This window comes from Pelophylax lessonae, assembly GCF_965119305.1.
Source record: "Pelophylax lessonae genome assembly, chromosome: 7".
In the NCBI taxonomy this organism is placed as follows: domain Eukaryota; kingdom Metazoa; phylum Chordata; class Amphibia; order Anura; family Ranidae; genus Pelophylax; species Pelophylax lessonae.
In genome coordinates, this window is record NC_138774.1 from 227,365,555 (window position 1) to 227,388,660 (window position 23,106).

General features: G+C 39.4%; 1 protein-coding gene across 1 annotated transcript in view; it reads left to right on the forward strand.

Annotated features, from left to right (window-relative positions):
- Positions 1–23,106, forward strand: part of LOC309560599 (ficolin-2-like) — a gene marked incomplete at its 3' end in the record, with an annotated part of 566,275 nt that overhangs the window by 538,180 nt on the left and 4,989 nt on the right. The window contains exon 9 of the mRNA XM_082264227.1: positions 9,712–9,846. Coding sequence (XP_082120353.1) covers positions 9,712–9,846 — 135 coding nt within the window. The remainder of the gene's footprint in view (positions 1–9,711; positions 9,847–23,106) is intronic.

Here is a 23,106-nt window from a genome sequence, read left to right on the forward strand (position 1 = left end):
AGGAGGGGATATCTAGTACAATCTCAGTATTTGCAGATGATACTAAACTAAGCATGCCAATATCTTCTATGCAGGATGTGGAAACCTTACAAGCGGACCTGAACAAAATAACGGGGTGGGCAACTACATGGCAGATGAGGTTTAATGTTGAAAAATGTAAAGTAATGCACTTGGGGGCCAAAAACCAGAAAGCAAGCTACTCACCAGGGGGGGAGCCTCTGGGTGAGTCTAGGATGGAAAAAGACTTGGGGGTACTGGTAGACAACAGGCTTGGCAGTGGCATGCAATGCCAAGCCGCTGCAAGCAAAGCCAACAGAATACTGGGATGTATAAAAAAGGAGATTCACTCCATAAATAAAGAGATTATTCTTCCACTCTACAAGACTCTGGTCCGGCCACATCTGGAGTATGCTGTCCAGTTCTGGGCACCGGTCCTCAGGAAGGATGTGCTGGAACTGGAAAGAGTCCAGAGAAGGGCAACAAAAATAATTAGGGGAATGGAGGAAAGACTACAAGCACTGAACTTATTCTCTCTGGAGAAGAGACGACTGAGGGGGGATATGATATCAATGTTCAAATACTGTACTGGCGACCCTAGCATAAGGAACAAACTATTCAGAGAAAGGAGATGCAATAAGACACGTGGCCACTCACTAAAACTAGAGGAAAGGCGGTTTAACCTTAAAATGCGTAAGGGGTTCTTCACTGTAAGAGCAGTAAGGATGTGGAATTCTCTTCCACAAGCAGTCGTATCAGCAGGGAGCATTGATAGTTTCAAAAAACTGTTAGATGGGCACCTTAGAGACCACAACATACAGGGGTAGACAATGTACGGTTAAAAGCAAACACACACACACATTATAGGTTGAACTGGATGGACTGGTGTCTTTTTTCAACCTCACTAACTATGTAACTATGTAACTATGACAGCCCTGTCTTGTTCCCCTGGAGATAGAGAATCCCGGAGAGACAATATTATTGATTTGGGTCCTAGCAACTGGGTCAGTGTATAGGAGTGGGATCCAGGCGATAACCCGAGGGCCAAGTCCATAAAGCTGCATTACTTTGAATAAGTAAGGCTACTCTACACTGTCAAATGCCTTCCGTGTGTCCAGGGACACAATAGCCCTGGTAGAGGAGTGGTCATGAGGGTACTATAGGTTCTGGAAGAGCCTACATATGTCCATCCTAGTAGATTGACCAGGAACGAAACCCCCCTGATCATTCCGTACCAATGAAGGAACTATTTTATTTAGGCGCTTGGCTATTACCTTCGCCAATATTTTTATATCCACATTAAGTAATAAAATAGGTCTGTAAGAGTCGCAATCCAATGGGTCCTTGTGTGGCTTAAGGATAAGAATAATTAAAAAAAATCCCCGCATCCAATGCTGCGATAAAAGTTTGCAAAAGATAGGAACCCAAAAGAAATTTATATTTATTATACCACTCAGTAGGGTACCCTTCGGGTCCCGGGGTCTTATGTGATGGCATTTGTGTAATAACCATTTCTATTTCCTCCTTTGTGAGAGGGGCTTCCAGCATATCCCTACATTTTTTAGTTAGTTTGGGGAGAGCTATGTCAGCTAAACATTGAGATAGCTGGGTATTGTTTTATTGTAACATTGTGGAATACAACTGAGTATAAAAGGACATGAAAACATCCAGAATTTCACTGGGGGTGTAAGTGTCTGATGTACGAATATGGGGAATAGAGGAAGGAGAATGGTCTGGGCATGCTAGATAGGCTAGTAAACGTCCGGCCTTATTGCCGTGCTCAAACATTTTTTGAGAGATGTACAACATACTTTATCATGTGAGGTCCAATAAACGGAATTCGTAAACTCTACGAGAGTGTAGCCACAGGGCATGTGTGTGGGGAATAGGTTTGTCCGAATATTCCGCTTCTGCTTTCAGCTTCTAATTCAGCAGTGCGTAACTGATTATTTTTTCTAAGGGCTCCTGTAATGGACATGAAGGTACCCCGGAGTGAGGTTTTAAAGGCCTCCCATTCTATAGCCGGACTAACAGTATCAGAATTCAGTTTCCAATATTCTGCCACACCCTCTAAGCAGACATTATAAACCATTTAGTCCTCTAACCAATGAGAATTTAGATGCCATAATTGTGGGCATTGGGAGGTAAGGATATTAATTTCTAACATCAATGGTGCATGGTCAGAAATGCCCCGGGGCAGTATAGTAGCAGTAGAAATGAGGGGAAGAGTGATAGGTGTGGTGAAAGCATAATCTATACGGGACATCACACAGAAATCATCTGAGTGGCAAGTAAACTGAGGTTAAATACCTGCATCCAATTCAAATTAGTCTGTAAGGATTTCCTCTCACCCCGCAAACAGTCCCAGGCAGAAGATCCACAACTGCATTGAAGTCACCAATATACAGCATAGCTCCCTTAGAAAGATCTAAGGTTGAATGAGGTAATTTTTAGATTTTTGTCAATGGGTCAGCAGAGAAGGGGGGTGGCATACGGAGGTTGACAAAATTTATGACGGATTGTCCAACCTGTATAGAAATGAGGACAAAACGTCCTTCCGGGTTGGTTTTAACATGAGTAATTTCTGCCGATATAGAGTTTGCTAGTAATATGGAGACTCCTCTGGAGTAGGAGGTATAAGAGGCATGGAAGGATTGTGCAATCCAAACCTTTTTGAGTGCTAGAATTTTAGGTTGAACTAAATGGGTTTCCTGTAAACATATTATATGTGGTTTGTATTTTTTAAGGAAGGAGAAATCTAGGGACCGTTTCCGTGGTGAGTTCAATACCCGTACATTCCACGAATGAAGCTTAAGACTCCCAGCCATTAATGTATATAAAGAAAAGGGTTAGCAACATTTGTAGGATTCAACATAATACACCCAACAATTTTCTTCAATAGGTGCTAGCATAGCCAGGCAAAATAGGTATGGGGGAGTCACAGACATACGAAATAAACCAATAGTAAACTAGAACAAAAAAAGGGAAAAAATACCTAGAATTTAACAATAACCCAACCCACCCACCTTGCTTTTCCATCCCAATCATAGAGAGCCTAAGTCCAGAACAACAACAGGAAGTCAACAAAACCCATGATGCTAGCATCACATATTAGTGGGGAACAGTTGTGGGAGCAGAAAGTGAGACTTCCAGAGCAATTTTCAGTAAAAAATAAAATTGTAACAATGATGGTAGAACAAACCACAAATTAATCAACAGTAATGAAAACAGCCGACTCACACGTGTCTGCAGATATCATATATAACGTGAATGATGACAGGGCGAGATGAGGACAACAAAATAACCCAACAGGATAGGGTATCATTCTTCCTAGTTCTGCTAGCTTCCCAATGCTTCCATCTCCACACAGCTGTGAGGTTAAATACCTGCATCCATTTCAAAATAGTCTGTAAGGATTTCCCCTCATCCCGCAAACAGTCCCAGGCAGAAGATCCACAACTGCATTAAAGTCACCAATATACAGCATAGGTCCCTTAGAAAGATCTAGGTTGAATGAGGTAATTTTTGAATTTTTGTCAATAGGTCAGCAGAGAAAGGGGGGGGGGGGATATAGAGGTTGACAAAATTTAAGACAGATTGTCCAACCTGTATAGATATGAGGACAAAACGTCATTCCGGGTCTGTTTTAACATGAGTAATTTCTGCCGATATAGACTTGGCTAGTAATATGGAGACTCCTCTGGAGAGTATCATATATAATGTGAGTGATGACAGGGCGAGATGAGGACAACAAAATAACCCGACAGGATAGGGTATCTTTCTTCCTAGTTCTGCTGCGAACAGATAGGATGACTGTAGAACACACAGGGGCCTGTAAAACTGCCTCCATCAGAGGACATGGTGCCAGTGAAGAACATCATCAGAAAAAAATATTGATAGAAGCAAAGTAAGTTATAACCCTCCTCAGCGCCTGAGGGAATGCTGTGTGTGGCCAAAGGTCTCATCCATCCAAGAAGAGGCCTCCATCGGTGAGGTGAAGAAATAGGATTTTCCTGCGGTGATGACTTTAGGTATCGCTGGGTATAGCATGGAGTATTGAACAGCCTGTTCTCTCAGCCTGGCTTTAACGACATTAACGTAAGCACGCTGGCGTTAAAAGGCCGAGAAGTCTGGAAAGATATGAATTAGTTGACCATTAAAACAGAGTTCCCCCGCTGTCTCAAGGCCCGCAAAATAGCCACCTAGTCTTGGAAGTTGAGGATATGGGCAATAATAGGCCGCAGCGAGGCATCCGCTAGGGGGGAGTGCTATGTGCCCATTCAATGGCGAAAGAAGCAGGGGTGATACGGCCTAGTATCTCTCTCAGCCACGTGAGTAGAAATTGTTCTGGACTGGCCCCCTCTGATTTTTCAGGGAATTCCACAAACCCCAGATTGTTGCGTAGGAACCTATTTTCAAGGTCTTCCACCTTGGCCTTGAGAGCTACAAGCTCACTGGACACCTACCGCATGTTAGTAGAAAAAGGAGCCAGAGTGTCCTCCACAGTGCTATTGCGTGCCTCTGTAGCCCCAGTGCGATCCCGCAGGTTCTATACATTTTGTTTCAATAGGGAAAAGTTTTTATGAATGGTTTCTATTTGAGTAGTCAAAGTGGCTTTGCAGTCTTGAATGGCTTTCCAGCCGTCGGCGGCGCCTTACTTTGCCCTATCTTTACCATGCCACTGGCCCAAAAGAAGCACAGGTTCCCGAGGATGATAGCGGTGTCATTCAGCTTTCGATCGGTGCAGGATGGATGGCAGGATGTGAGAGGATTCACGGAGCTCTGAGACTAGTAAACCGCATGCTCCGCCATCAAGCCATTCCCCCCCCCAGGCGCTATATTTAAAGGAATTTTCCATTTTTATTGATACACTTTAAGCATCATTAAAATCATTGCTCCTGATAAACTGATTGTTTTTTTTTTTAAAAAGTTTGCATTGATACATGTCCCCTAGGGCAGTACCCAGGCCCCAATACCCCTTTTATGGCCAATTACTTGCATATAAGCCTTCAAATTGGATACTTTAGATTTTTCCTGCTTGGCTCCCATAGACTTCAATGGGTTTCGTCATTTGGATTAGAACTTTTCCCCTGTTCGGTTCGCAGCTGGGTGTTCAGCCAATCTCTAGCATTTGCATACCTATGCTATGGAGGGGGTGGAGGAACTTCTGACAGAGACCTTCAAGAACCACTGTTCCAACAAAAATGGTTATTATATTTCCCTCCTGAGCTCTTGGTCGGGGATGTCTTGCACTGCCTAAATACATGAGATTGGTGTTCAAGCTGGCTATAAAGTAGAACTGAAGGCTAAACATCATATTTTGAGGTCATATTTATTTTGCCATCTGTGTCCCATTGGGAGGTTTCTCTTCACATCCTGTCCCTTAGCTTTAGCATGATGTGAGAGAACTTATCTCTAAAGTGAGGTAAATTCACTCAGCATGGGATCCTGGAACAAGTGGAGATCACCGGAGTAGCAATGTCTACTTCAGTCGATTCCTGCTTCCATGGGTATCAGGCAGCTATGGCATATACTGTGTGTATATATATATATATATATACACACATACAGTGCTTTGCGAAAGTATTCGGCCCCCTTGAACTTTGCGACCTTTTGCCACATTTCAGGCTTCAAACATAAAGATATAAAACTGTAATTTTTTGTGAAGAATCAACAACAAGTGGGACACAATCATGAAGTGGAACGAAATTTATTGGATATTTCAAACTTTTTTAACAAATAAAAAACTGAAAAATTGGGCGTGTAAATCATTCAGCCCCCTTAAGTTAATACTTTGTAGCGCCACCTTTTGCTGCGATTACAGCTGTAAGTCGCTTGGGGTAAGTCTCTATCAGTTTTGCACATCGAGAGACTGAAATTTTTGCCCATTCCTCCTTGCAAAACAGCTCGAGCTCAGTGAGGTTGGATGGAGAGCGTTTGTGAACAGCAGTTTTCAGTTCTTTCCACAGATTCTCGATTGGATTCAGGTCTGGACTTTGACTTGGCCATTTTAACACCTGGATATGTTTATTTGTGAACCATTCCATTATAGATTTTGCTTTATGTTTTGGATCATTGTCTTGTTGGAAGACATAACTCCGTCCCAGTCTCAGGTCTTTTGCAGACTCCATCAGGTTTTCTTCCAGAATGGTCCTGTATTTGGCTCCATCCATCTTCCCATCAATTTTAACCATCTTCCCTGTCCCTGCTGAAGAAAAGCAGGCCCAAACCATGATGCTGCCACCACCATGTTTGACAGTGGGGATGGTGTGTTCAGGGTGATGAGCTGTGTTGCTTTTACGCCAAACATAACATTTTGCATTGTTGCCAAAAAGTTCGATTTTGGTTTCATCTGACCAGAGAACCTTCTTCCACATGTTTGGTGTGTCTCCCGGGTGGCTTGTGGCATACTTTAAACGACACTTTTTATGGATATCTTTAAGAAATGGCTTTCTTCTTGCCACTCTTCCATAAAGGCCAGATTTGTGCAGTATACGACTGATTGTTGTCCTATGGACAGTCTCCCACCTCAGCTGTAGATCTCTGCAGTTCATCCAGAGTGATCATGGGCCTCTTTGCTGCATCTCTGATCAGTCTTCTCCTTGTCTGAGCTGAAAGTTTTGATCGACAGCCAGGTCTTCGTAGATTTGCAGTGGTCTGATACTCCTTCCATTTCAATATTATCGCTTGCACAGTGCTCCTTGGGATGTTTAAAGCTTGGGAAATCTTTTTGCATCCAAATCCGGCTTTAAACTTCTCCACAACAGTATCTCGGACCTGCCTGGTGGGTTCCTTGTTCTTCATGATGCTCTCTGCGCTTTAAACGGACCTCTGAGACTATCACAGTGCAGGTGCATTTATACGGAGACTTGATTACACACAGGTGGATTCTATTTGTCATCATTAGTCATTTAGGTCAACGTTGGATCATTCAGAAATCCTCACTGAACTTCTGGAGAGAGTTTGCTGCACTGAAAGTAAAGGGGCTGAATAGTTTTGCACGCCCAATTTTTCAGATTTTTATTTGTTAAAAAAGTTTGAAATATCCAATAAATTTCGTTCCACTTCATGATTTTGTCTCACTTGTTGTTGATTCTTCACAAAAAATTACAGTTTTATATCTTTATGTTTGAAGCCTGAAATGTGGCAAAAGGTCGAAAAGTTCAAGGGGCCCGAATACTTTCGCAAAGCACTGTATATATATATATATATATATATATATATATATATATATATATATATATATATATATATATATTTATATATATATATATTTATATATATATATATATTTATATATATATATCCTTCCTAGATAGGTGCTAGGATTAGGTAGATTTCATGGTTGGCTCACTGTTCATTGGAGCTGTATTTTTGTTTGCTAGGTAAATTTAGCTTGTCTCACTGTACCCAGTGTGGCTGTATTTGTTGTGTTAGGTAAATTTAGTTGTACTCTTGTAATCAGTGCAGCTGCATGTGATTAGTTAGGTCTTCTCAGTGTTTCCAATGCTGCTAGTTTTGACAGTTTCTTCTGCTTTCAGGTAACTGGTGAACTCTAAACTCTATACTCTATAGTCCACAGTTTGCTATTGCAAGGACTTCTGCTTCAGCTTTTCAGAAAAGTGTTTACTGTCTGCATCCTGTACATAGTTATGTTTTTTTAGTATCCCACTCAATTCCCCTCAAACCCTATCCAAAAATAAAAACAAAAAGAACAACCCTAGACTGGTTTTTGATGAAAAGTGTGACTGCACCCGTAGACAAAGTAGACCGAAGTGCTGAGAAAATTGGAGAGGATGAAAGATTTTTCATAAACAAAATAATTTCTAACTGTAAATGTGGTTTTCATTTGAAAACAATTGTACATACAGTGCCTTGCGAAAGTATTCAGCCCCCTTAAACTTTGCGACCTTTTGCCACATTTCAGGCTTCAAACATAAAGATATAAAACTGTAATTTTTTTGTGAAGTATCAACAACAAGTGGGACACAATCATGAAGTGGAACGAAATTTATTGGATATTTCAAACTTTGTTAACAAATAAAAAACTGATAAATTGGGTGTGCAAAATTATTCAGCCCCTTTACTTTCAGTGCAGCAAACTCTCTCCAGAAGTTCAGTGAGGATCTCTGAATGATCCAATGTTGACCTAAATGACTAATGATGATAAATAGAATCCACCTGTGTGTAATCAAGTCTCCGTATAAATGCACCTGCACTGTGATAGTCTCAGAGGTCAGTTTAAAGCGCAGAGAGCATCATGAAGAACAAGGAACACACCAGGCAGGTCCGAGATACTGTTGGAGAAGTTTAAAGCCGGATTTGGATACAAAAAGATTTCCCAAGCTTTAAACATCCCAAGGAGCACTGTGCAAGCGATAATATTGAAATGGAAGGAGTATCAGACCACTGCAAATCTACGAAGACCTGGCCGTCCCTCTAAACTTTCAGCTCAAACAAGGAGAAGACTGATCAGAGATGCAGCCAAGAGGCCCATGATCACTCTGGATGAACTGCAGCTGAGGTGGGAGACTCTGTCCATAGGACAACAATCAGTCGTATACTGCACAAATCTGGCCTTTATGGAAGAGTGGCAAGAAGAAAGCCATTTCTTAAAGATATCCATAAAAAGTGTTGTTTAAAGTTTGCCACAAGCCACCTGGGAGACACACCAAACATGTGGAAGAAGGTGCTCTGATCAAATGAAACCAAAATTGAACTTTTTGACAACAATGCAAAACGTTATGTTAGGCGTAAAAGCAACACAGCTCATCACCCTGAACACACCATCCCCACTGTCAAACATGGTGGTGGCAGCATCGTGGTTTGGGCCTGCTTTTCTTCAGCAGGGACATGGAAGATGGTTAAAATTGATGGGAAGATGGATGGAGCCAAATACAGGACCATTCTGGAAGAAAATCTGATGGAGTCTGCAAAAGACCTGAGACTGGAACGGAGATTTGTCTTCCAACAAGACAATGATCCAAAACATAAAGCAAAATCTACAATGGAATGGTTCACAAATAATCATATCCAGGTGTTAGAATGGCCAAGTCAAAGTCCAGACCTGAATCCAATCGAGAATCTGTGGAAAGAACTGAAAACTGCTGTTCACAAACGCTCTCCATCCAACCTCACTGAGCTCGAGCTGTTTTGCAAGGAGGAATGGGCAAAAATTTCAGTCTCTCGATGTGCAAAACTGATAGAGACATACCCTAAGCAACTTACAGCTGTAATCACAGTAAAAGGTGGCGCTACAAAGTATTAACTTAAGGGGGCTGAATAATTTTGCACACCCAATTTTTCAGTTTTTTATTTGTTAAAAAAGTTTGAAATATCCAATAAATTTCGTTCCACTTCATGATTGTGTCCCACTTGTTGTTGATTCTTCACAAAAAATTACAGTTTTATATCTTTATGTTTGAAGCCTGAAATGTGGCAAAAGGTCGCAAAGTTCAAGGGGGCAGAATACTTTCGCAAGGCACTGTATATAAGATAAACTTCTTTGATACGCCCAGGATTCCATTCAGAAGGCAGGTCTGGAGAAAATTTTTTAAGGGTTTTCAAACAAAATTGTTTGAAGAAAGAAAGTTCTGATAAAGAATTCTACAAATGTTCGTACAAAAATCTACATCTTATTGATCAGCTGAAACATATATCATGAAGGGTGTCAGTGCTTTTTAGAATACATTATAATGGCGGATCTTTTCACAGGCACCTGGGAATTGCGTATTGATCTACTTGCCTTTGACAACATAAAGCATTTCGCCAAGTATGCGTCCTTCCAAGTTCTTGGGGAGGCTGAGAAGTATAAATTGTTACTTGGAGCTTTCACTGAGGGCAATGCAGGTAAGAGATTAAACAACACAAAAAAGTGCGCTCAGCTGCAAATATGTGAAATCAAAAAACTGCTGCAATAAAACACTTCTTGAATAGTGAGGAGAAAAAAAAATTGTAAAATAAATAAGATGTGCTGTTTTTGACTGAGATGTCACAGCCCAAGTTCTGCACTTCCCAAAGCTATCCTGGAGGTTTCATCGATTTTGGTCTCCCACGTGGAAAACTGGGGACATTAACCACTTGCCGACCGCCGCACGACTATCTACGTCGGCGGTCAGCCCCTCACAGGCAAACTAACGTAGGGCTACGTTGCTTGCTTGTGAGGGTCTAGGGAGCGAGCGCGCGCCCCCGGAGGCGCGCTCCCGCTCCCGCGTGGTCATGGACCCCCCCGCGCGTGTGACCAGCGGACCCGATGTCCGCCGGCCACTCGGCGATCGGCGGGGGAGAGGGAGAATGTCAGGCAGCTTGTGTAAACAAGCTGCCTGTCATTCTCCTCGCTGCAAAGACACTGATCACATGGATCTACTATGTAGATCCGTTGATCAGTGTCCTTACAGCTGAAGCCACAGCCAATCACAGTAGAAAGCACGCCCCTAGGGACACACACAGCCCCTCCCTCCCAAATAAAGTTAACCCCTTCACTACCAGTGTATTTTTACAGTAACAGTGCATATATATAGCACTGATTACTGTAGAAATGTCACTGGTAACCCCAAAAGTGTCAAAAATGTCAGTCAAGGGTCCAATCTGTCCGCCGCAATGTCGCAGTACCGCAAAAAAAATTGCAGATCGCCGCCATTAAGCGTTAAAAAAAAAACAACAAAAATGACAAAAATATTTCCCTTTGTTAGTAAACGCGATAACTTTTGCGCAAACCAATCAAAATACGCTTTTTGCGATTTTTTTTACCAAACATATGTAGCATAAAACAAATTGGCCGAAAATGTTAAAAAATTTAGATTTTTACATTTTTTTTGGGGGAATTTCATTTAAAAAAATGTGAAAAATATTGTTATTTTTGCAAAATTGACGCTCTTTTTTTGTTTATAGCGCGTGATCAAAAAATCGCACAGGTGATCAAATACCACCAAAAGAAAGCTCTGTTTGTGGGAAAAAAGGACGCCAAATTCATTTAGGTACAGCGTCGCACGACCGCGCAATTGTCCGTTAAAGTCACGCAGTGCCGAATCGCAAAATACCCCCTGGTCGGAATGGGGGTAAAATCTTCCGGGGCTTAAGTGGTTAAGCTCTTTTTTTGGGGAGCTTAATGTGGCTTAACGTACAAAAAAGAGCTTAGATGTGAACCAATTTCCCCCAAACTTGGCACAATAGAAGAGTCTATCTATTCCAACATATTCTGAAAATTTCAGATCATTTGGTAAATCACACCAAAAGTTATTCACATTAAGCTCTTTTTGTACAATACTAAAACGTTTAATGTCCTTAGCTTAATGTGAAAAGAGCTTAATGTACCAAAATGTGCCTAAACCTCAACCAATTGTCTTGAAACTTTGCACAGCCCAAGTTCTGCACTTCCCAAACCTATCCTGGAGGTTTCATCGATTTTGGTCTCCCACACGGAAAACTGGGGACATTAAGCTCTTTTTTTGGGGAGCTTAATGTGGCTTAACGTACAAAAAAGAGCTTAGATGTGAACCAATTTCCCCCAAACTTGGCACAATAGAAGAGTTTATCAATTCCAACATATTCTGAAAATTTCAGATGTACAGGGTGCAGAGTTCAGGATTACACCGCGTACCAAGTGCACAGTTTAGGAGTGTGTAACGTGCAGAGTATAGAGTTCTGGAGTAAGTTACGTACAGAATGCAGAGTTCAGGGGTGCACCATGTACAGAGTGCAGGGTTGAGGAGTGTGCTACATACAGATTGCAGGGTCTCCCTCCACACCTTCACAACCTTAATCCCCTGCAACCCCCCACAAAGCTTCCTTGAAACTCTAATCTCTTCTCAGGACATGCTAAAACATTTAATGTGAAAATGGCTTAATGTAGCTTAATGTGTAATAAAGTGCCTAAACAATAATCAATTGCCCTGAAACTTTGCACAGACTAAGTTTTTAACTTTCCTAATATATCCTAGAAGTTTCATGTAGTTTGGTCTTCCAGGAGGCAAACAAGGGACATTAAGCTTGTTTTTTGGGGAGCTTAATGTGGCTTAACGTACAAAAAAGAGCTTAGATGTTAACCAATTTCCCCCAAACTTCAAACAATAGAAGACTCTATTGATGCTAAGATAGTCTGAAAATTTTAGCTCATTTCGTAAATCACACCAAAAGTTATTCACATTAAGCTATTTTTTTACAATACTAAAACGTTTAATGTCCTTAGCTTAATGTGAAAAGAGCTTAATGTACCAAAATGTGCCTAAACCTCAACCAATTGTCTTGAAACTTTGCACAGCCCAAGTTCTGCACTTCCCAAAGCTATCCTGGAGGTTTCATCGTATTTGGTCTCCCACACGGAAAACTGGGGACATTAAGCTCTTTTTTTGGAGAGCTTAATGTGGCTTAACGTACAAAAAAGAGCTTAGATGTGAACCAATTTCCCCCAAACTTGGCACAATAGAAGAGTCTATCTATTCCAACATATTCTGAAAATTTCAGATCATTTGGTAAATCACACCAAAAGTTATTCACATTAAGCTGTTTTTAGCAATCATAAAAACACGTGGCTTAATGTGAAAAGAGCTTAACGTACCAAAATGTGCCTAAACCTCAACCAATTGTCTTGAAACTTTGCACAGCCCAAGTTCTGCACTTCCATAAGCTATCCTGGAGGTTTCATCGATTTAGGTCTCCCACATGGAAAACTGGGGACATTAAGCTCTTTTTTTGGGAGCTTAATGTGGCTTAACGTACAAAAAAGAGCTTAGATGTGAACCAATTTCCCTCAAACTTGGCACAATAGAAGAGTCTATCAATTCCAACATATTCTGAAAATTTCAGATCATTTGCTAAATCACACCAAAAGTTATTCACATTAAGCTCTATTTTGCAATCATAAAAACGAATGGCTTAAATGTGAAAAGAGTTTAACGTACCAAAATGTGCCTAAACCTCAACCAATTGTCTTGAAACTTTGCACAACCCAAGTTTTGCACGTCCCTAAGCTATCCTGGAGGTTTCATCAATTTTGGTCTCCCACATGGAAAACTGGGGACATTAAGCTCTTTTTTGGGAGCTTAATGTGGCTTAACGTACAAAAAAGAGCTTAGATGTGAACCAATTTCCCCCAAACTTGGAACAATAAAAGAGTCTATCTATTCCAACATATTCTGAAAATTTCAGATCATTTGATAAATTACACCAAAAGTTATTTACATTAAGCTCTTTTTGTACAATACTAAAACGTTTAATGTCCTTAGCTTAATGTGAAAAGAGCTTAACGTACCAAAATGTGCCTAAACCTCAACCAATTGTCTTGAAACTTTGCACAGCCCAAGTTCTGCACTCCCCAAAGCTATCCTGGAGGTTTCATCGATTTTGGTCTCCCACACGGAAAACTGGGGACATTAAGCTCTTTTTTTGGGGAGCTTAATGTGGCTTAACGTACAAAAAAGAGCTTAGATGTGAACCAATTTCCCCCAAACTTGGCACAATAGAAGAGTCTATCTATTCCAACATATTCTGAAAATTTCAGATTATTTGGTAAATCACACCAAAAGTTATTCACATTAAGCTGTTTTTAGCAATCATAAAAACACGTGGCTTAATGTGAAAAGAGCTTAACGTACCAAAATGTGCCTAAACCTCAACCAATTGTCTTGAAACTTTGCACAGCCCAAGTTCTGCACTTCCATAAGCTATCCTGGAGGTTTCATCGATTTAGGTCTCCCACATGGAAAACTGGGGACATTAAGCTCTTTTTTTGGGAGCTTAATGTGGCTTAACGTACAAAAAAGAGCTTAGATGTAAACCAATTTCCCCCAAACTTTGCACAATAGAAGAGTCTATCATTTCCAACATATTCTGAAAATTTCAGATCATTTGGTAAATCACACCAAAAGTTATTCACATTAACCTCTATTTTGCAATCATAAAAACAAATGGCTTAATGTGAAAAGAGTTTAACGTACCAAAATGTGCCTAAACCTCAACCAATTGTCTTGAAACTTTGCACAACCCAAGTTTTGCACTTCCCTAAGCTATCCTGGAGGTTTCATCAATTTTGGTCTCCCACATGGAAAACTGGGGACATTAAGCTCTTTTTTGGGAGCTTAATGTGGCTTAATGTACAAAAAAGAGCTTAGATGTGAACCAATTTCCCACAAACTTGGAACAATAAAAGAGTCTATCTATTCCAACATATTCTGAAAATTTCAGATCATTTGATAAATTACACCAAAAGTTATTTACATTAAGCTCTTTTTGTACAATACTAAAACGTTTAATGTCCTTAGCTCAATGTGAAAAGAGCTTAACGTACCAAAATGTGCCTAAACCTCAACCAATTGTCTTGAAACTTTGCATAGCCCAAGTTCTGCACTCCCCAAAGCTATCCTGGAGGTTTCATCGATTTTGGTCTCCCACACGGAAAACTGGGGACATTAAGCTCTTTTTTTTGGGAGCTTAATGTGGCTTAACGTACAAAAAAGAGCTTAGATGTGAACCAATTTCCCCCAAACTTGGCACAATAGAAGAGTCTATCTATTCCAACATATTCTGAAAATTTCAGATCATTTGGTAAATCACACCAAAAGTTATTCACATTAAGCTGTTTTTAGCAATCATAAAAACGAATGGCTTAATGTGAAAAGAGTTTAACGTACCAAAATGTGCCTAAACCTCAACCAATTGTCTTGAAACTTTGCACAGCCCAAGTTCTGCACTTCCATAAGCTATCCTGGAGGTTTCATCGATTTAGGTCTCCCACATGAAAAACTGGGGACATTAAGCTCTTTTTTTGGGAGCTTAATGTGGCTTAACGTACAAAAAAGAGCTTAGATGTGAACCAATTTCCCCCAAACTTGGCACTATAGAAGAGCCTATCAATTCCAACATATTCTGAAAATTTCATATCATTTGGTAAATCACACCAAAAGTTATTCACATTAAGCTCTTTTTGTACAATACTAAAACGTTTAATGTCCTTGGCTTTATGTGAAAAGAGCTTAATGTACCAAAATGTGCCTAAACCTCAACCAATTGTCTTGAAACTTTGCACAGCCCAAGTTCTGCACTTCCCTAAGCTATCCTGGAGGTTTCATCGATTTTGGTCTCCCACACGGAAAACTGGAGACATTAAGCTCTTTTTTTGGGAGCTTAATGTGGCTTAACGTACAAAAAAGAGCTTAAATGTGAACCAATTTCCCCCAAACTTGGCACAATAGAAGAGTTTATTAATTCCAACATATTCTGAAAATTTCAGATCATTTGGTAAATCACACCAAAAGTTATTCACATTAAGCTGTTTTTAGCAATCATAAAAACACGTGGCTTAATGTGAAAAGAGCTTAACGTACCAAAATGTGCCTAAACCTCAACCAATTGTCTTGAAACTTTGCACAGCCCAAGTTCTGCACTTCCATAAGCTATCCTGGAGGTTTCATCGATTTAGGTCTCCCACATGGAAAACTGGGGACATTAAGCTCTTTTTTTGGGAGCTTAATGTGGCTTAACGTACAAAAAAGAGCTTAGATGTAAACCAATTTCCCCCAAACATTGCACAATAGAAGAGTCTATCAATTCCAACATATTCTGAAAATTTCAGATCATTTGGTAAATCACACCAAAAGTTATTCACATTAAGCTCTATTTTGCAATCATAAAAACAAATGGCTTAATGTGAAAAGAGTTTAACGTACCAAAATGTGCCTAAACATCAACCAATTGTCTTGAAACTTTGCACAACCCAAGTTTTGCACTTCCCTAAGCTATCCTGGAGGTTTCATCAATTTTGGTCTCCCACATGGAAAACTGGGGACATTAAGCTCTTTTTTGGGAGCTTAATGTGGCTTAACGTACAAAAAAGAGCTTAGATGTGAACCAATTTCCCCCAAACTTGAAACAATAAAAGAGTCTATCTATTCCAACATATTTTGAAAATTTCAGATCATTTGATAAATTACACCAAAAGTTATTTACATTAAGCTCTTTTTGTACAATACTAAAACGTTTAATGTCCTTAGCTTAATTTGAAAAGAGCTTAACGTACCAAAATGTGCCTAAACCTCAACCAATTGTCTTGAAACTTTGCACAGCCCAAGTTCTGCACTCCCCAAAGCTATCCTGGAGGTTTCATCGATTTTGGTCTCCCACACGGAAAACTGGGGACATTAAGCTCTTTTTTTTGGGAGCTTAATGTGGCTTAACGTACAAAAAAGAGCTTAGATGTGAACCAGTTTCCCCCAAACTTGGCACAATAGAAGAGTCTATCTATTCCAACATATTCTGAAAATTTCAGATCATTTGGTAAATCACACCAAAAGTTATTCACATTAAGCTGTTTTTAGCAATCATAAAAACGAATGGCTTAATGTGAAAAGAGTTTAACGTACCAAAATGTGCCTAAACCTCAACCAATTGTCTTGAAACTTTGCACAGCCCAAGTTCTGCACTTCCATAAGCTATCCTGGAGGTTTCATCGATTTAGGTCTCCCACATGGAAAACTGGGGACATTAAGCTCTTTTTTTGGGAGCTTAATGTGGCTTAACGTACAAAAAAGAGCTTAGATGTGAACCAATTTCCCCCAAACTTGGCACAATAGAAGAGTTTATTAATTCCAACATATTCTGAAAATTTCAGATCATTTGGTAAATCACACCAAAAGTTATTCACATTAAGCTGTTTTTAGCAATCATAAAAACACGTGGCTTAATGTGAAAAGAGCTTAATGTACCAAAATGTGCCTAAACCTCAACCAATTGTCTTGAAACTTTGCACAGCCCAAGTTCTGCACTTCCATAAGCTATCCTGGAGGTTTCATCGATTTAGGTCTCCCACATGGAAAACTGGGGACATTAAGCTCTTTTTTTGGGAGCTTAATGTGGCTTAACGTACAAAAAAGAGCTTAGATGTGAACCAATTTCCCCCAAACTTGGCACTATAGAAGAGCCTATCAATTCCAACATATTCTGAAAATTTCATATCATTTGGTAAATCACACCAAAAGTTATTCACATTAAGCTCTTTTTGTACAATACTAAAACGTTTAATGTCCTTAGCTTTATGTGAAAAGAGCTTAATGTACCAAAATGTGCCTAAACCTCAACCAATTGTCTTGAAACTCTGCACAGCCCAAGTTCTGCACTTCCCTAAGCTATCCTGGAGGTTTCATCGATTTTGGTCTCCCACACGGAAAACTGGAGACATTAAGCTCTTTTTTTGGGAGCTTAATGTGGCTTAACGTACAAAAAAGAGCTTAAATGTGAACCAATTTCCCCCAAACTTGGCACAATAGAAGAGTTTATTAATTCCAACATAATCTGAAAATTTCAGATCATTTGGTAAATCACACCAAAAGTTATTCACATTAAGCTGTTTTTAGCAATCATAAAACACGTGGCTTAATGTGAAAAGAGCTTAACGTAGCGAAATGTGCCTAAACCTCAACCAATTGTCTTGAAACTTTGCTCAACCCAAGTTTTGCACTTCCCTAAGCTATCCTGGAGGTTTCATCGATTTAGGTCTCCCACATGGAAAACTGGGGACATTAAGCTCTTTTTTTGGGAGCTTAATGTGGCTTAACGTACAAAAAAGAGCTTAGATGTGAACCAATTTCCCCCAAACTTGGCACAATAGAAGAGTCTATCAATTCCAACATATTCTGAAAATTTCAGATCATTTGGTAAATCACACCAAAAGTTATTCACATTAAGCTCTATTTTGCAATTATAAAAACTCTTGGCTTAATGTGAAAAGAGCTTAACGTACCAAAATGTGCCTAAACTTCAACCAATTGTCTTGAAACTTTGCACAGCCCAAATTTTGCACTTCCCTAAGCTATCCTTGAGGTTTCATCGATTTAGGTCTCCCACACGGAAAACTGGGGACATTAAGCTCTTTTTTTGGGGAGAATTGATAAATTGATAAATGATGTTGGAATTGATAAACTCTTCTATTGTGCCAAGTTTGGGGGAAATTGGTTCACATCTAAGCTCTTTTTTGTACGTTAAGCCACATTAAGCTCCTCAAAAAAAGAGCTTAATGTCCCCAGTTTTCCATGTGGGAGACCAAAATCGATGAAACCTCCAGGATAGCTTAGGGAAGCTCAGAACTTGGGCTGTGCAAAGTTTCAAGACAATTGGTTGAGGTTTAGGCACATTTTGGTACGTTAAGCTCTTTTCACATTAAGCCATGCGTTTTTATGATTGCAAAATTGAGCTTAATGTGAATAACTTTTGGTGTGATTTACCAAATGATCTGAAATTTTCTGAATATGTTGGAATTGATAGGCTCTTCTTTTATGCCAAGTTTGGGAGAAATTTGTTCACATCTAAGCTCTTTTTTGTACGTTAAGCCACATTAAGCTCCCCAAAAAAAGCTTAATGTCCCCAGTTTTCCGTGTGGGAGACCAAAATTGATGAAACCTCCAGGATAGCTTAGGGAAGTGCAAAACTTGAGCTGTGCAAAGTTTCAAGACAATTGGTTGAGGTTTAGGCACATTTTGGTGCGTTAAGCTCTTTTCACATAAAGCTAAGGACATTAAACGTTTTAGTATTGTACAAAAAGAGCTTAATGTGAATAACTTTTGGTGTAATTTATCAAATGACCTGAAATTTTCAGAATATGTTGGAAACGATAGACTCTTCTATTGTGCCAAGTTTGGGGCAAATTGGTTCACATCTAAGCTCTTTTTTGTACGTTAAGCCACATTAAGCTCCTCAAAAAAAAGAGCTTAATGTCCCCAGTTTTCCATGTGGGAGACCAAAATCAATGAAACCTCCAGGATAGCTTAGGGAAGTGCAGAGCTTGGGCTGTGCAAAGTTTCAAGACAATTGGTTGAGGTTTAGGCACATTTTGGTACGTTAAGCTTTTTTCACATTAAGCCACGTGTTTTTATGATTGCTAAAAACAGCTTAATGTGAATAACTTTTGGTGTGATTTACCAAATGATCTGAAATTTTCAGAATATGTTGGAATTAATAAACTCTTCTATTGTGCCAAGTTTGGGGGAAATTGGTTCACATTTAAGCTCTTTTTTGTACGTTAAGCCACATTAAGCTCCCAAAAAAAGAGCTTAATGTCTCCAGTTTTCCGTGTGGGAGACCGAAATCGATGAAACCTCCAGGATAGCTTAGGGAAGTGCAGAACTTGGGCTGTGCAAAGTTTCAAGACAATTGGTTGAGGTTTAGGCACATTTTGGTACATTAAGCTCTTTTCACATAAAGCTAAGGACATTAAACGTTTTAGTATTGTACAAAAAGAGCTTAATGTGAATAACTTTTGGTGTGATTTACCAAATGATATGAAATTTTCAGAATATGTTGGAATTGATAGGCTCTTCTATAGTGCCAAGTTTGGGGGAAATTGGTTCACATCTAAGCTCTTTTTTGTACGTTAAGCCACATTAAGCTCCCAAAAAAAGAGCTTAATGTCCCCAGTTTTCCATGTGGGAGACCTAAATCGATGAAACCTCCAGGATAGCTTATGGAAGTGCAGAACTTGGGCTGTGCAAAGTTTCAAGACAATTGGTTGAGGTTTAGGCACATTTTGGTACGTTAAACTCTTTTCACATTAAGCCATTCGTTTTTATGATTGCTAAAAACAGCTTAATGTGAATAACTTTTGGTGTGATTTACCAAATGATCTGAAATTTTCAGAATATGTTGGAATAGATAGACTCTTCTATTGTGCCAAGTTTGGGGGAAATTGGTTCACATCTAAGCTCTTTTTTGTACGTTAAGCCACATTAAGCTCCCAAAAAAAAGAGCTTAATGTCCCCAGTTTTCCGTGTGGGAGACCAAAATCGATGAAACCTCCAGGATAGCTTTGGGGAGTGCAGAACTTGGGCTGTGCAACGTTTCAAGACAATTGGTTGAGGTTTAGGCACATTTTGGTACATTAAGCTCTTTTCACATTAAGCTAAGGACATTAAACGTTTTAGTATTGTACAAAAAGAGCTTAATGTGAATAACTTTTGGTGTAATTCATCAAATGACCTGAAATTTTCAGAATATGTTGGAAACGATAGACTCTTCTATTGTGCCAAGTTTGGGGCAAATTGGTTCACATCTAAGCTCTTTTTTGTACGTTAAGCCACATTAAGCTCCTCAAAAAAAAGAGCTTAATGTCCCCAGTTTTCCATGTGGGAGACCAAAATCGATGAAACCTCCAGGATAGCTTAGGGAAGTGCAGAACTTGGGCTGTGCAAAGTTCCAAGACAATTGGTTGAGGTTTAGGCACATTTTGGTACGTTAAGCTCTTTTCACATTAAGCCATGCGTTTTTATGATTGCAAAATAGAGCTTAATGTGAATAACTTTTGGTGTGATTTACCAAATGATCTAAAATTTACAGAATATGTTGGAATTGATAGGCTCTTCTTTTGTGCCAAGTTTGGGGGAAATTTGTTCACATCTAAGCTCTTTTTTGTACATTAAGACACATTAAGCTCCCCAAAAAAAGAGCTTAATGTCCCCAGTTTTCCGTGTGGGAGACCAAAATTGATGAAACCTCCAGGATAGCTTAGGGAAGTGCAAAACTTAGGCTGTGCAAAGTTTCAAGACAATTGGTTGAGGTTTAGGCACATTTTGGTACGTTAAGCTCTTTTCACATTAAGCCATGCGTTTTTATGATTGCAAAATTGAGCTTAATGTGAATAACTTTTGGTGTGATTTACCAAATGATCTGAAATTTTCTGAATATGTTGGAATTGATAGGCTCTTCTTTTATGCCAAGTTTGGGGCAAATTGGTTCACATCTAAGCTCTTTTTTGTACGTTAAGCCACATTAAGCTCCTCAAAAAAAAGAGCTTAATGTCCCCAGTTTTCCATGTGGGAGACCAAAATCAATGAAACCTCCAGGATAGCTTAGGGAAGTGCAGAGCTTGGGCTGTGCAAAGTTTCAAGACAATTGGTTGAGGTTTAGGCACATTTTGGTACGTTAAGCTTTTTTCACATTAAGCCACGTGTTTTTATGATTGCTAAAAACAGCTTAATGTGAATAACTTTTGGTGTGATTTACCAAATGATCTGAAATTTTCAGAATATGTTGGAATTAATAAACTCTTCTATTGTGCCAAGTTTGGGGGAAATTGGTTCACATTTAAGCTCTTTTTTGTACGTTAAGCCACATTAAGCTCCCAAAAAAAGAGCTTAATGTCTCCAGTTTTCCGTGTGGGAGACCGAAATCGATGAAACCTCCAGGATAGCTTAGGGAAGTGCAGAACTTGGGCTGTGCAAAGTTTCAAGACAATTGGTTGAGGTTTAGGCACATTTTGGTACATTAAGCTCTTTTCACATAAAGCTAAGGACATTAAACGTTTTAGTATTGTACAAAAAGAGCTTAATGTGAATAACTTTTGGTGTGATTTACCAAATGATATGAAATTTTCAGAATATGTTGGAATTGATAGGCTCTTCTATAGTGCCAAGTTTGGGGGAAATTGGTTCACATCTAAGCTCTTTTTTGTACGTTAAGCCACATTAAGCTCCCAAAAAAAGAGCTTAATGTCCCCAGTTTTCCATGTGGGAGACCTAAATCGATGAAACCTCCAGGATAGCTTATGGAAGTGCAGAACTTGGGCTGTGCAAAGTTTCAAGACAATTGGTTGAGGTTTAGGCACATTTTGGTACGTTAAACTCTTTTCACATTAAGCCATTCGTTTTTATGATTGCTAAAAACAGCTTAATGTGAATAACTTTTGGTGTGATTTACCAAATGATCTGAAATTTTCAGAATATGTTGGAATAGATAGACTCTTCTATTGTGCCAAGTTTGGGGGAAATTGGTTCACATCTAAGCTCTTTTTTGTACGTTAAGCCACATTAAGCTCCCAAAAAAAAGAGCTTAATGTCCCCAGTTTTCCGTGTGGGAGACCAAAATCGATGAAACCTCCAGGATAGCTTTGGGGAGTGCAGAACTTGGGCTGTGCAACGTTTCAAGACAATTGGTTGAGGTTTAGGCACATTTTGGTACATTAAGCTCTTTTCACATTAAGCTAAGGACATTAAACGTTTTAGTATTGTACAAAAAGAGCTTAATGTGAATAACTTTTGGTGTAATTCATCAAATGACCTGAAATTTTCAGAATATGTTGGAAACGATAGACTCTTCTATTGTGCCAAGTTTGGGGCAAATTGGTTCACATCTAAGCTCTTTTTTGTACGTTAAGCCACATTAAGCTCCTCAAAAAAAAGAGCTTAATGTCCCCAGTTTTCCATGTGGGAGACCAAAATCGATGAAACCTCCAGGATAGCTTAGGGAAGTGCAGAACTTGGGCTGTGCAAAGTTCCAAGACAATTGGTTGAGGTTTAGGCACATTTTGGTACGTTAAGCTCTTTTCACATTAAGCCATGCGTTTTTATGATTGCAAAATAGAGCTTAATGTGAATAACTTTTGGTGTGATTTACCAAATGATCTAAAATTTACAGAATATGTTGGAATTGATAGGCTCTTCTTTTGTGCCAAGTTTGGGGGAAATTTGTTCACATCTAAGCTCTTTTTTGTACATTAAGACACATTAAGCTCCCCAAAAAAAGAGCTTAATGTCCCCAGTTTTCCGTGTGGGAGACCAAAATTGATGAAACCTCCAGGATAGCTTAGGGAAGTGCAAAACTTAGGCTGTGCAAAGTTTCAAGACAATTGGTTGAGGTTTAGGCACATTTTGGTACGTTAAGCTCTTTTCACATTAAGCCATGCGTTTTTATGATTGCAAAATTGAGCTTAATGTGAATAACTTTTGGTGTGATTTACCAAATGATCTGAAATTTTCTGAATATGTTGGAATTGATAGGCTCTTCTTTTATGCCAAGTTTGGGAGAAATTTGTTCACATCTAAGCTCTTTTTTGTACGTTAAGCCACATTAAGCTCCCCAAAAAAAGCTTAATGTCCCCAGTTTTCCGTGTGGGAGACCAAAATTGATGAAACCTCCAGGATAGCTTAGGGAAGTGCAAAACTTGAGCTGTGCAAAGTTTCAAGACAATTGGTTGAGGTTTAGGCACATTTTGGTGCGTTAAGCTCTTTTCACATTAAGCTAAGGACATTAAACGTTTTAGTATTGTACAAAAAGAGCTTAATGTGAATAACTTTTGGTGTAATTTATCAAATGACCTGAAATTTTCAGAATATGTTGGAAACGATAGACTCT